At 34.8% G+C, this 13589-nt stretch overlaps 2 protein-coding genes across 3 annotated transcripts; one reads left to right on the top strand and one right to left on the bottom strand.

The window, feature by feature from the left end:
• Positions 1 to 19: 19 nt before the first annotated feature.
• Positions 20 to 2227, top strand: LOC114243526 (zyxin). Its single transcript, XM_089735619.1, has one exon. It carries the CDS (start codon positions 149 to 151, stop codon positions 1625 to 1627), a length of 1479 nt encoding a protein of 492 aa, XP_089591745.1. The 5' UTR covers positions 20 to 148; the 3' UTR covers positions 1628 to 2227.
• LOC114243318 (uncharacterized) lies at positions 2219 to 12895 on the bottom strand. Of its 2 annotated transcripts, XM_089735617.1 has the most exons (8): positions 12417 to 12895; positions 12091 to 12328; positions 11834 to 12017; positions 11570 to 11757; positions 10690 to 10893; positions 5214 to 5504; positions 4924 to 5128; positions 2219 to 4671 (listed from the first exon to the last, which is right to left on the bottom strand). In XM_089735617.1, exons 2-8 carry the CDS (start codon positions 12233 to 12235, stop codon positions 2571 to 2573), a joined length of 3318 nt encoding a protein of 1105 aa, XP_089591743.1. In that variant the 5' UTR covers positions 12236 to 12328; positions 12417 to 12895; the 3' UTR covers positions 2219 to 2570. The 2 variants fall into 2 exon arrangements, with proteins under 2 accessions (XP_089591743.1, XP_089591744.1); XM_089735618.1 differs by lacking the exon at positions 12417 to 12895 and having other exon boundaries at positions 11834 to 12036; positions 12091 to 12232.
• Between the last annotated feature and the right edge of the window lie 694 nt (positions 12896 to 13589).

Consider the following 13589-nt stretch of genomic DNA (forward strand, 5'->3'; position numbering starts at 1 on the left):
ATGTTTAATGTATCGATCATTTCTATAGAGACGTAGCAATTGTCACTTGGCAAATGGCAGCTATTTACCTAAATTAATATTAACTAAATACCATTGAATAATTAATTAAATTGTAATCTTTGTGCCTAGTATTTTTAAAGTGAAAATTATGTCTCAGTTAGATAATCTTGAAGCATTAGAAAAGCAATTAGCTGAATTGCAAATGGTAAAAGAAATGTGTACTACAGGGAAAGGGAAGAAAGTGCCGCCTGCTGTGCCTCCAAAGAAAAAAACTCAGCCGCACGTTCCTCGCAGCGCTTTAAACAGTGAGCCATCCTATTCGACAAGAATGTCAACATCGACAAGTAACAATGAAACCTACAATACCTTGCCTAATAAAACTTTGATGTCACAGAAAGATTACGCAAATTTAAACCACCTTGAAGACGACTTCGAATCTTCTACATTAAGACAAAATTTAAGTAATACGACTTATAGTAACTTGTCACATTATAAGGCGAATGATATGCACATTCAATTACCACCCCCTCCACCACCACCACCATTAACTACACACACAACATTGCAGGCTCCTCTAGGAACACACAATCTACAATATATGACACTGCCATTACCTAAGCCTTCTTCAGGAGTCCACCAGGAATATATGATGCCAGTATTGTCCAAGTCTCCTGTAACTACACACAGTGAGGAGTATATGCCACCCCCATCACCAGTAAGTTCCAACTACAGTGAATTGGCTAGAGCAAATGCTAATTTGAATTACAACCATGATAGAACATGTCCTCCTGTTTATCAGAATAATTTCCCTGAATACAACATGTCACAAGCTCCAACATATGAATCATTCTATGAACCAATCAGTCCACATCCCTCCAGTAAGACAGCAATGCAAGAAAATAATTTAATTACAAAGAAAGAAGCTTTATCTAAACGATCACCGTTGCCCAAGGAACAAGAAGTAGATGCTTTGACAAATCTGCTGGTACAATCAATTACAGACAGTCAAGATTTAGATGTCTTTGGAATATGTGTGAAGTGTGGTGAACGAATTTCTGGAGAAAACGCAGGCTGTACAGCTATGGGAAACACTTATCATGTTCACTGTTTCACTTGTCAACGTTGTAATGTAAATCTCCAAGGAAAACCATTCTATGATGTTGAGAATGAACCGTATTGTGAAGCTGATTATTATGACACATTAGAAAAGTGCTGTGTTTGCCGAAAAATAATTTTAGATCGTATTCTACGTGCTACTGGAAAACCTTATCATCCAACTTGTTTTTCTTGTGTAGAGTGTGGTAAAAGTTTAGATGGGATACCGTTTACAGTTGATGCCATGAACCAAATCCATTGTATTGATGACTTCCATAAGAAATTTGCACCACGTTGCTGTGTATGTGAACTACCAATTATGCCAGAAGAAGGTCAAGAGGAAACTGTGAGAGTTGTTGCTTTGGACCGTAGTTTCCATGTTAAGTGTTACAGGTGTGAAGATTGTGGCTTACTGTTGAGTTCAGAAGCAGAAGGTCGAGGTTGTTATCCACTTGACGATCATATACTTTGTAAAACTTGCAATGCACGCCGTGTTCGTCTTTTGACTAATGTTATGACTACAGACTTATGAATTGTGCATTTTTGTTTAAACATCAAATGATACTGTATATATATATAGATATCTATTATTATATTGATTAATATCATAGGAGTTTAGCTCTGGAAGACAATTAAAAGTATTTTGTAATATAAGATTTTTATAAAAAATTATTTAAAAAAAGTACTAAAAGGAAACTTTCAAAAAGAAACTAGGAAAGGTTATCAACATAGTCAATTGGAATTCTTAGTCTGCATTAAATGTGATAGAATATTGTTATAAGCATTATAAAAGTTATCTAGTAGTTATGTATGGATATACTAGTAATTCTCTGCTATGCTGTGACTGACTAAATGTATGAAATACATCTATTGGTCGATATAACCTGCTTGATGGTACTGAGACTAGGATTACATACATTTAATTTTGACTTGTGAGCAATACGTTTTACATTGAATATGAAATATTTACATATTTGCTTTTACAAATAAAAGTGCAAAGCACAAAGCATTTTACAGTTTTACATTTCTTAGTACTAAGAATTATTTTTATATTTTTTTATTAATTATTATCCAAAAGGTTACTATTGCTATAAATATATTTGTATATAAATAAACACAAAAATGAACAAAATTGTTTTATTCTATAAAATTATTTACAAATACTGGCTGATAATATAAGGCACAAACATCACAGTCACCATTATAGGAATGTTTCTTACCTAAACATATTTTCTATTTAATTGTTACTTAATAGATAGCCACATGCATAAGTAAACACACCACGATACACGCCACGTGGAATATTACGACACCACAACACATCAATACAAAAGTTGTACAGTACTAGCTTACCATACTGTAAGAATAATTTTGAAATGATGAAATAATTTAATTGTTAGTGACTCGCATACTGAGATCTGCTTTATGAAATGGTTAATTTAACCTACAATACTTTCAGGAACAAAATTTAGATTTCAGCCCTTGTGTTTCATCTTTGTATTAGATTTAGACGGACTTAATACCTGTTTCATAAATAGTGATCTTTTCTCCTTTGCACAATTGGAATTATTTGAGCTTGTACTACCTGTAGGAGAGGTACCTGGCAAATAAGTACTTGATTCTTTCTCTATGGTTGTGACCTTATCACTCGATCTATAATTATTTTTGCTTGACATGACATCAAGTGTTTTTGATGTACTTTCAGAAGTATTACACAAATTTTCCTCATCAGAGTTTAAATGTGTTTTCATTTCAAATTTTTCTCTTAGTATAGAGAACTTACGACGAGGTTTGGTTTTTGTTTGTTTTTTTATATTTGAAAGTTTTGGCGAAGAGCTTTTATTTGATTCTGATGCCGAAACGTCTTTTTGTATTAAAGATTGCAGAGATGTTGACATACGATTCATTGATACATAATCGTTAGAACCATTCGCTGTTGTGGCATTTCCCGAAACCAACTGCCACAGCAAGTCTATATTCTTGTTAGATACATCAGGATCAGGTGGCGTCTTCAAGTTTTTCATTTTACTACGAGTGTAGTTTGTTGAGTGATTATTGAAATTATTTTCTATTTTTATTCTTAATGTATCGTGTTTTGAATTGTTTGTATCTGTCACGTTTAAAGTTTTTCTATTTGTGTCATAACTAGGATTTTGTGATATATTTTTATCGTTTTCCTTCTCAGCCAATGATTCCATAATATTACTGGGATGGAATTTCGAAGGTTCTTTCCATAATGCTTCGGATAAAATCGGGTCTAAGTTTGAAGCAGTCGGTTGAGGTGAATCCCACAAATGGTCCCCTCTATGATATAGATTTCTTGGAGAATTTGTAACAGTAGATTTCCTAATCTCATCGATAGTTGCAACTAAAGAGCTCTCTGAATTTAACCGTTTCTTGTTCGTAATATCCATGTCTGTCAAGTCATCCAATTCCTCCATAATTGGTTCTAAATGAATTGCATCTTTATTAGCATCAACTACGCTAAATGAGTCATCGGTACATATTGTAGAGTTTGCGTAGTCATCTTGACTGCCTTTGTCAAACTTAACGAATACATTCGAGTATGTATGTGTTTTCTTCGGGAAAGGTGGTGCCGCTAAAATCGCATTTTTCAATTCCTGAGAGATGCAACTACTAATTTCTGAACTGGCTGAAGTTAATGTGTCGCGTCTTCTATCTCTGACGACGCTTCCGTCATGACGCCAGTTTTCGATATCGCAGTACCCCTTCCAAGATCGCAGCCCCCACGCTTCACGAGCAATATTTACCGCACATATATTCTCATAATCGTGTACGGACAATATTTCCGTTGGCGTATCTAACTCTCTTGATTTTGTAAAGAAATCTGGATTCGCATTGCTCTTCTTACCCTTTTTAGCGTACATTTCTTTTAGAATGTCCAATGCGATCCTTTGTATGTTTTCAATATCTGCATCCTGATTCCCTACTTTTATATTCTTAAGTGCACTTAAACACAATTTCTGGACTATGTTTTCGTTAAACGTGTTGATATCGGAACTATTGATGTCGCTGAAACTCAAATCTAAATCCATATCAATGGAATCTGATGAAGTTTTCTTATTCGAGCTATCGGTATCGTGACTTATTTCTGAGCATTGGTCGTTTTTGAGTATCTTCATAATATCTTCATTGACTATGGCACAAACGTCGAAATTCATATTGGTTAAATCATCGCTAAGATCATCAGAGGAACAAATGGCGCGTCTTTTATTTGAATTCAGATTGCTCGATGTTATTTCATCTATATTACTCTCAATATTTTCTCCAGCCGATAGTTTAAGCGTCAGTTCCGTTGGTGAACATATTAGAATTTTTTTGTGTTTACAGTTAATTTTATTTGAAATATTTTGCCCTTGATTATCCTGTTTGAGAGTTTGTGGTGTATTTTCAACACTATAAATTTCGATTCCTGAAGCATCGCATCCATTGTTTCCAAATGAGCCGGACGATAACGTTGGTACGCCAATTTTAGCAATCCATTGATCAAGCAAAAAATTCTTATCAGCGTTTTCGATGTCTTTTTTGGGATGTTGTTCTAAAGTTGATTCAATGCTGGAAGCAAGAATCATCGACTTAATTAGAGCGAGAGGGCGGTTACTACTAATTGTTAAAAAAAAACTATTAGCTTATTATATTAGAGCTGGAGTGGCAGAAGTGAAATCTGCATCAAATTGCAAAAAAAGCGCACGTCGAGCTGCTGAAGTCATTCCCTATTTGAGTGCCAAAAATCAATGGTATCTAATACTAGATCAATTCCAAAATGAATAAAGTAGGATAGTCTATCATAAATACAAATTAAATTACCTGTAAGGGGCTCCATTTTGATTACGATGCAGAGAATGTTTAAATGATCTAATGGGATTTAAATTGACAACCGTCTTATTTTCTTCGGTTCCGGGGTTTTGTATCACAGCCTTATTATTTAATTCTATATCACTTTGTTTTCTTTTCCACAATAGTGAACCTTTCGGATGATAAAATCTATAGTAAAATATCATAGCACAAATACCTGGAAAGTAAATATTAAAATGTTTATTCAATTTTGCTCTTATTTTAAATTCTAATTTAAATATAATTAACTGAAGTCTTCTTACCTATAAATACACCAAAAATAATGCAAACGATTCCTATCACAGACCATAACTTCCTTTGCTTGTCGTGCGGCGAAATTAGCAAGTACAATAGGAGACTACCGAAATTTTGAGTTACCATTAATGTGTAAAACGTCAATAGTCTATATTTAGTTTGGCCCTCGTGTAAATTAACGTAGCAAAAACAATAAACAAATCCCATTACTACATTATAAAATGTTTCCTCTAATTTATTAGAACAAAAGCTGGTTTTTTGAATAATAATCCAGAATATCATAGCTGTCCAGTGTAAACCTGAAATAAATTGTTATCATAAGCACATAAAAAGGGTAGGTATTTCACGAAATGGTTTTATCTAAAGTATGTTTTTTAAGTCGTCGTGGCCTAAAGGATAAGGCCCCCGGTGCATTCGCATCGATCGACGCGACTTTGTCGGTGTTCGAACCCCGCACCCGAGGCACCAATTTCCCTATTGAAATACGTACTTAATAAATGTTAACGAATGACTTCACGATGAAAGTGAAAGGTTGAGAAAGGGATTTGGGTAATAGTCTAGTCAACAAGTGCCTTTTTGGTCAACTTTTTTCAGCAGTCTCCGAAAATTATGTTTGAGGTGTCATTCGATTCGGAATAGCATCTAGATGTTTATTGAAAAAAAAAATGAAGTTCCACATTCAAAAATTGCAAGTTATCATTCGAAACCCAAAAGATGTTTTACTGGCAATACTGAACCTTATTTTCATAGCCTTTTCTGATCTTTGATGATCTTTAAAATCAGTTTTTGTTTTATTTACAATGAAAATCAATACAGAATTGATAAAATTATGTGTGAAAAGTAATCCCGCTTGCTTTTTTGTGTATTTCCGACCTCGAAAGGCACTCTTTCGCCATAAATTTACCCATTTCTCAGGACTTATTACTTTGACGACGGCACGCAAGTAACTGAATGAAATAAGCCGGGCATACGCCTATGGACTTATATTGAGTGGTTACGCGTTGACGCGGTAACTTCTCATCTAGTATCATTTATTTATTCTTCACTTTGAGAATGTCATCACCCTGAAATTTCCAGTACCTTGTCTCTGTGCAAACATTTCACAACATTATTATTCTGCGAGGACTCACACGTAACTTATTAAACATCATTGGTTTGTGAAACGATCGAAGTTCCCACAATGCTACTCTCTCTTCTCTCTCTTCCAGCACACAGACGTCTACTACTGGACATACTGCCACCCCCTAGCTCCACCAGACCCAGTACAACTCAAGAAGTCTTCTGGTACGCGTACAGAGCTCCTAGCGCTATGATTAGCGATATTATTACGATTTGTCAAATCTTGTGTGTTTTTCGGTGCTTTGTGGGATTGTGCAGCTGTTTATCCCATGGAGATGGGTGTTTAAGTTTTCAAATCCCGGTCATTTCACTCCAATTATAAGTGAGTCGTTCGATTTGTCAATATTCTTGATCTAGTATGATTTATTGAATGATTGATTGTGAATTGGAGGTAATTGGTGTGCTTCAAGGATTACTTAAATCTACCGGCAAACATTTGATTTCCATGTATATTATACAAAAGTTTCTTGAATGGCAAAAGTTATTTTCCCACCGAGACAAAGAAACGAAGCGTGAGCATCGCGTTACGAAAACCTTCATACCCGATCTTATAGACCGAATGGTAAACAGTCGACGTCGCCCAAAACACGTCATTACGGATCTTCCCGATCCATTAACGGTGCTTTTAGGTACCACAAACATCGGTCACCGTCCTCGTCGAACCCGTCGCCTGCGACGAAGGGCTCGACGAGCGAATTAACTCACATACATTAACACATAGACACAGCTCACTGAGGTTCTCGCCGGATCTTCTCAGTGCATCTATTCTCGGTACTTTTAATCTACGCATCTATTCTCGGTAGTTTTAAGCTCAGCAAGCACCAGTCAGCGTTCTCGTCGATGTGCAACCTAACCAATAAACACAACCCACTGAGTTTCTCGCTGGATCTTCTCAGTAGTTGGAGATCCTGATCCAGTGGTACATATTGACGCTTGAAAGGCAAACATGACTAAGCGACAATGAGTGAACTTTACAGTAGAGCAATTTAAAGTTGAAATATCTGGAAAAAAAATTATTATAACGAATCTAACTGTAGGATTGAAATTATTTTAATAGACCTAGATATAGTTTTTTTTTGCCCATCGAATATACTTAAAGGTTATTGCCTATCATTTGTGTATATAGCAGTTATTGTCGCTTATATATATTGTCCATAATTTGATAAACAGGTAAAATTATCTGAATTTTATATAAAAGGTTTCTCGTCACAAGTAAAATTATCTAAGCCAGCATTGAAAGATTTGGAGTAACATGTAAAACAATATGAGCTATCGTTGAAAGATTTTCAGTAACATGTAAAGTTAGACAAATTCGCACAGCTTACAGTTTCGTTTTGGGTATATTGGACTAAAGTGATCCCATAGTTCACAACAAATCGAGTAAATGTATCTAAATACTATTCCACTTTTTAAAGCATGTAGAAAGTGTAAAGAATTGAACTAAAATGTAATAAATTACTTTGATAAATCATGCAAAAGAGCGAAACCAAAAGAGCGAGACATTTATGAATAAACATTTATTGTAAGAAACAATAGGGATATCTTTTTTTGTAACAAAATCACGCTATTACTATTATATTTTATACAATATTAAATAAATAAACCATATCACATTGTAGTGTATTCCAATATAATACCAAAATCTAGTTATTGCCTCATCAGTCTTAAAAACAATAGAGAATTATTAAAACTCATAAGAGCTCTAGTTTTCAGAGTAAATCAACAACAAAAACAAATAATAAATTGTATTCTGGTATTGAACATAACCAAACTTAACACTATTGTAATTTAATCACTCTCCAAAGGCATACGATAGATATGGGACATGAGATCTTGTTATTTTTTGTTAATCAATCACAATGTTCAATATCGTGCAATGTCGTGCACGTGGAATGCTCAGAAACTCTTGTTTAAGACAATTAGGAATGACTTTGTCAGTGCGAATTTTGAGCAAATCATCATATTTGGCTTTTGATATGGGTAACTGAGACCTATAACAAGATGTCAGTGATAACTTGATTTTAGGCTGAACTTCGACATCAAAAGATGATGCAGAAGCATTCATAGATGTTTTGTATTTAACGCTTTGCTTGTATTTTTGGAAAGTCATAACACGGATCTTGCCTTGGAAGTACCTAATTATCACTAATACTATCCCATTTATAAAAATCTTCATAGCTCAGTCTTTCCACCTGAAAAGGCGATGAATCTTGCCTAGGTGCGATATATTTGCACTCCTATTACAGGAGTGCAAATATATCGCACTCCTGTAATGATGAATGCAACATTGCTAATACCGTATGGTTCCGGTTTTGGCCTGGACAACAGTCGCAATAGAGAAGTAATCGCGTAACGTTTCTTCTAGCATCAATGGACTGAATATATTTATGTAAAATAGTTGCAATCTCATTGGCGCCACGCTTGCCACTTTCATCCCAGTAGTAACAAAAAACATTACGAGTTCCGTTTCATAAACACAAAAATTATATACGGCTAGTTTCCTACTACGAGCATAATACAAAAGCATAGATTGTGCAAAAGGCGTGTTGAGTACTTTTTCCGAAATTAGCATATGAGATGACGTATCATCTCGGTGTATATTTTTGTGGGCTCTAAAACGGGTATAGCTTTCTTCTTTTTCTGTTTCATGTTATTGCTTTTCACTTTAGTTTTTCAGGATTTTTCATTTTTTTGGTAGTGAAGACGCTTTAGACACTTGACTTTTTAGGTAAATGAAATCCGATGTTGAAATTATTTTGGAATATTTTACGAAAAATTCTCTCGCTTACAATATCCATGCCCTGATCTATGTTGTGCTTTTTGTATAGTTTGTTTAAGTTAGAGATATTTCTAATTTCTTCAGAAACGTAAACTTTGCTCGAATCTTGACGATAGTAATGCGAAGGTACCGCTGGTATTTTTTATTTTTAGTGCTCAGATCACGAGCTCACAGCCTAGCTGGTGTTAAGTAGTTACTGAAGCCCATATACATCTACAACGTAAATGCCACCACCCACCTTGAGATATGAGTTCTAAGTTTTCAGTATAGTTACAACGGCTGCCCCGCCCTTCAAACCGAAACCCATTACTGCTTCACGGCAGAAATAGGCAGGGTGATGGTACCTACCCGTGCTGACTCACAAGATGTATCAGCGTAACTTTAACTAGTAGATAAACTCACGGGACTCAAACCTGACGATGTTGCTAACACTGGCCCTCGCAAGAGCAGTGCTTCCAGAATCTACCACCGGATCGGAAACGCGACCCACTGAGAAGATCCGGCGAGAAACTCAGTGGGCTGTGTCTGTGGGTTAATTTCGGTTCGACGGGTTCGACGAGAACGATGACCGGGGAAGTCAATCGTGAGCATTTGTTAAGTACGTATTTCATTCCAAAAATTGGTACCCGCCTGCGGTATTCAAACACCGTTGCATCCCTACATACGAATGCACCGGACGCCTTATCCTTTAGGCCACGACGACTTTGTAAACTTTTGATATCTCTTTTTACGGAATCTATAGTCTTTTCTTTGGTCTTATTTGGTGCTTCACATCTTCCTCATGGGAACAAAATGCAAAATAATGTGACAAACGACTTTACTAAGCGACGCCCAGCTTACGAATGTCACCTTTTACCAGCCCGCCAAAACGTGGTACACGACTAGTTGCGCATACCCACGCGACGTATTTAAACTCGCGCAGTTCCTTAGCGACGAAAAATTATATTTTGTTTACGGGTAAACATAACTAAGCGCCAAAAGTAACCATTGAAATTAATCAAGTAAAATTATCTAGGCGACGTAGTTATTAGAAATGCTGTCATGTACAAATATTTACGGATGGAAAGGGATATTATGATAAAAAGTAAAACTATCTAAGATTCAATATTATTCCATTTTGTTTCAAGTTAAATTGTATAACTGTACCAATTACGACTACTTTGTATAGGTACAATCTACTAAGTGGTTTCAAAGAAAAATTTCATAACAAGTAAAAATAAATAAATACAAACAAATGAAAATTTCAAAACATGCATAACTGACTAAGTAAATAATACCTTATTATTAAAATGTCCTAACTGCAGGATGTCTCTAAAATAACTTTTTTTTTGTCGTTTGGTAGGAAAAAACTCTGCATTTTTATGAAAATCACACCATATCTAAGCGACATAAAACACGTCACAGAGTGATGAAACCTATACTAAATGACGCAGAAAAATCAGACGATTCCAATGGTGTATCTAACTCATTTTACCTACTTTTGTCGCTTAGTCAGGATTGCCTTTCAAGCGTCGATATATAACCCCTTAGGCTGCCATTGGGTAGGGAAAAAAGCTTAGGTTAATATATAATTATAATTTACTTACTTAGTGGTAACAATGTCCAAACTCCAAATACTATAGTAAATAGCAAAATTCCCGAAATTCTGCTTATTAACATACCGAAGAACCACGTAAGCCTCAATCCTAATGATTTCCATTCAAACTGTAACTTCAGGAAAACTGCCTCATTGTATATGTATGTTGAGCACCCCCATACAACTGAAGACATGGAGGCACTCAATGAAAATACTGAAAAAAATGGATTCAAATTATAAATCTTATTACCTTAAAAACATTCATTATATAAGAATAAGACATGTTATTTATTATTAGTAATGAGAGTGCGACAAATGTTCCATTATTATCTAGAGAATTTAATATTAACTTCATTATGTATAAGTATACATAGTAAGAATATGCTTTTTTGGACACCAATAATAATTGTAATTCCTATCAAATTCATTAAATACAAATTTTTAAACTTATTTTGCTTTTGTTATAAAATTACATAGCACAAGTATGGGGTAAGCTTTTTAGTAGCTTTTAAGGAGACGAGTAAGGAGAGTAAGTATAGGTTGAAGTTTTCATATTGGGGGCATTTACAGTGTTCCAGGGTGGCCCTTCAGCAATTACTTTGTAAATTATAGTCATTTAAAATAAAATATGATGTAATGATAAAGTTTAATCTTTAAAAATTAATTCTCCTGGTCTAGTGGAGCTTCTGCAAAGATACAATGAAGATTATATAGAAGTCTTGGTGGTCAGCAGTGGCTTTTTGTTATTGCTTTTTATGACATACTATGCTCATAGACATAACTAATCTCAGAAGCATAGCCACAAAAGGGCTTATCTGTGACCTTCATTTCCCTATTTGGTTCTTGATATTTTTAAGATAATATTTAGTAATAAGCTATTTGTTTATTACCTTTAGTATAGTAGTTTTCATCCAGAACAACAATGGCATAAAGCTGTAGTATAATTTGTGGGGCCGTTCCAGTAAATATGTATATAAAATGCAACAAACTTAGATCATTCCTTTGGGATATCAGTTTGTTTGTTTTCATAGCTTCTAAATTTTTACATCCAAACACTTTGCGTATGAATATGAAATATCTGCAAAATGGGAAATCAGTGAAGTTTCTTATGTACTGTACTGTGTTCATATTTTGTTGACAATTTAAATCATTACCTTTCTAACAATCCAACCAGGAAAATGTGGCTAATCCAATGAGTTACATTGGATTTATTATCAGTAATAAGCCATCTCAAAGAAAACACATTGATTATAATGTTTGGAATTATTATTAAAATGATTGTGCCTGCTGCCCATTCTAAACGATCGTTTTTAAAATATTCCGCAAATACAATTATATCTGAAAAAAATGGGCACATCTTTTTTAAAATAAAAAGTAATAATAAACTATTTTCTTCTTTTTTTTAACTTACCTGTGGTTACATCAGCTAATATAGAAACCAACGATATGAAAACGCATAATACATTAAATAAACAAAAGTTTTCATCTTGGTGTACATCAGTATTACTCAATTTATTTTCAGTAGTACCACTACTAGTTTTGCAAACCTCTGCCATTCTAAATTAATTGTATTTTAAGAAGCCAGGTAACTAACTCATTTTAAGTTGTATTCTTCTTATTAATAAGTTTCATTCCAAATATAGAAAAAGCTGTGAATATGAGAATAGGTACATATTTTAAGTTTTAATATTATAGCTTTAGTCTAATGTTTCTTAGCCCAGTAATTAATAACCATACTTTAATTAATAGCAATCATCATTGTCTCATATAAGTCGAAAACAATAAAACTTTTAATAATTCTTAGCGCACTTGGCTTTGATGCATGATTTGATTGAAAGTTTGTTAAGTTTGATCAAGTTTGATTGAAAAGCTTTGTAAAGCGCCTTATTCACGATCCATCTTGCTGTACGTCCCGCCAAGGCCATGCACGATGCACGATGCATTTAGCGCTTTATTCACGATCCATCACGGCTGTACGTCAGCTCAAGGCCGCGGTGCTGGATATATCAAGCGCGAACAGAATAAATCGATCGAATTAAATGAGAAGACGTGTTTTAATTTATCTAAAATGCCAGCTGTTTTATCAAAAAGCGAAAAAATGGGAGTTCTTCTGATGTTGTCAGCAGCAGCAGAAGAGAGGAAAAAAAAAGCAAGAGGTTTTGGATGAATTTTTTTTATCATAAACGTGCAGAGTATACTCAAATAAATAATATTATGAATGATTTGAATGTGATAGATTTTCATACTTGTCTTAAGTGCCTTATTCACGATCCATCTTGCTGTACGTCCCGCCAAGGCCATGCACGATGCACGATGCATTTAGCGCTTTATTCACGATCCATCACGGCTGTACGTCAGCTCTGATATAATTTAAAGTTCTTGGTAGCACAGAGTCCAATCTTCAAATCGCAGAGTGCAGGCAGTTACGAAATAATATACCTACTAACACACTTTTATATATTAGTATTAGTTACGTCGATGTTTTAGAATATATTATCGAAATCACAGTTTTCTTATTTTTTATTGTACTTCCCGAAGTGACTGACATTTCTTCACTTCTTATTATGACAACTCTTGTCACTTCTTTCTATGTATATGTTTTTGATAAGGAGTTTCTATATCCATTAACTCCAACACTTTCCCTAAACATTTACATAGTACACAGTCCTAGTGCCTGGCGTAGAACTGCATATGACGTACGAGGTAGTGATTTGGTAAGGATGTCTGCGACTTGATCCTTTGTTCCGATCCGTACAACGTTGCAGATACCCTCAGTTACCAATTCTCTGACGTAGAAATGTCTGAGCCGGATATGCTTCGTTCTCTTGTGAAACTCGGGGTTGTGAGCAAGACGAACAGCAGCTTCATTGTCCACATGCAGAACCGGTACGTCCGCAATTGTAGTCAATG

This window comes from Bombyx mandarina, chromosome 19, assembly GCF_030267445.1.
Source record: "Bombyx mandarina strain Sakado chromosome 19, ASM3026744v2".
NCBI lineage: Eukaryota > Metazoa > Arthropoda > Insecta > Lepidoptera > Bombycidae > Bombyx > Bombyx mandarina.

Coding starts and splice junctions, on each gene's coding strand:
- LOC114243526 (XM_089735619.1), top strand. CDS start 149: ATGTCTCAGTTAGATAATCTTGAAGCATTAGAAAAGCAATTAGCTGAA.
- LOC114243318 (XM_089735617.1), bottom strand. CDS start 12,235: ATGGCAGAGGTTTGCAAAACTAGTAGTGGTACTACTGAAAATAAATTG. Junction 5,129..5,213: donor TATTTTTGGTGTATTTATAG/GTAAGAAGACTT, acceptor TTTACTTTCCAG/GTATTTGTGCTATGATATTT. Junction 4,672..4,923: donor CAAAATGGAGCCCCTTACAG/GTAATTTAATTT, acceptor TCTTGCTTCCAG/CATTGAATCAACTTTAGAAC.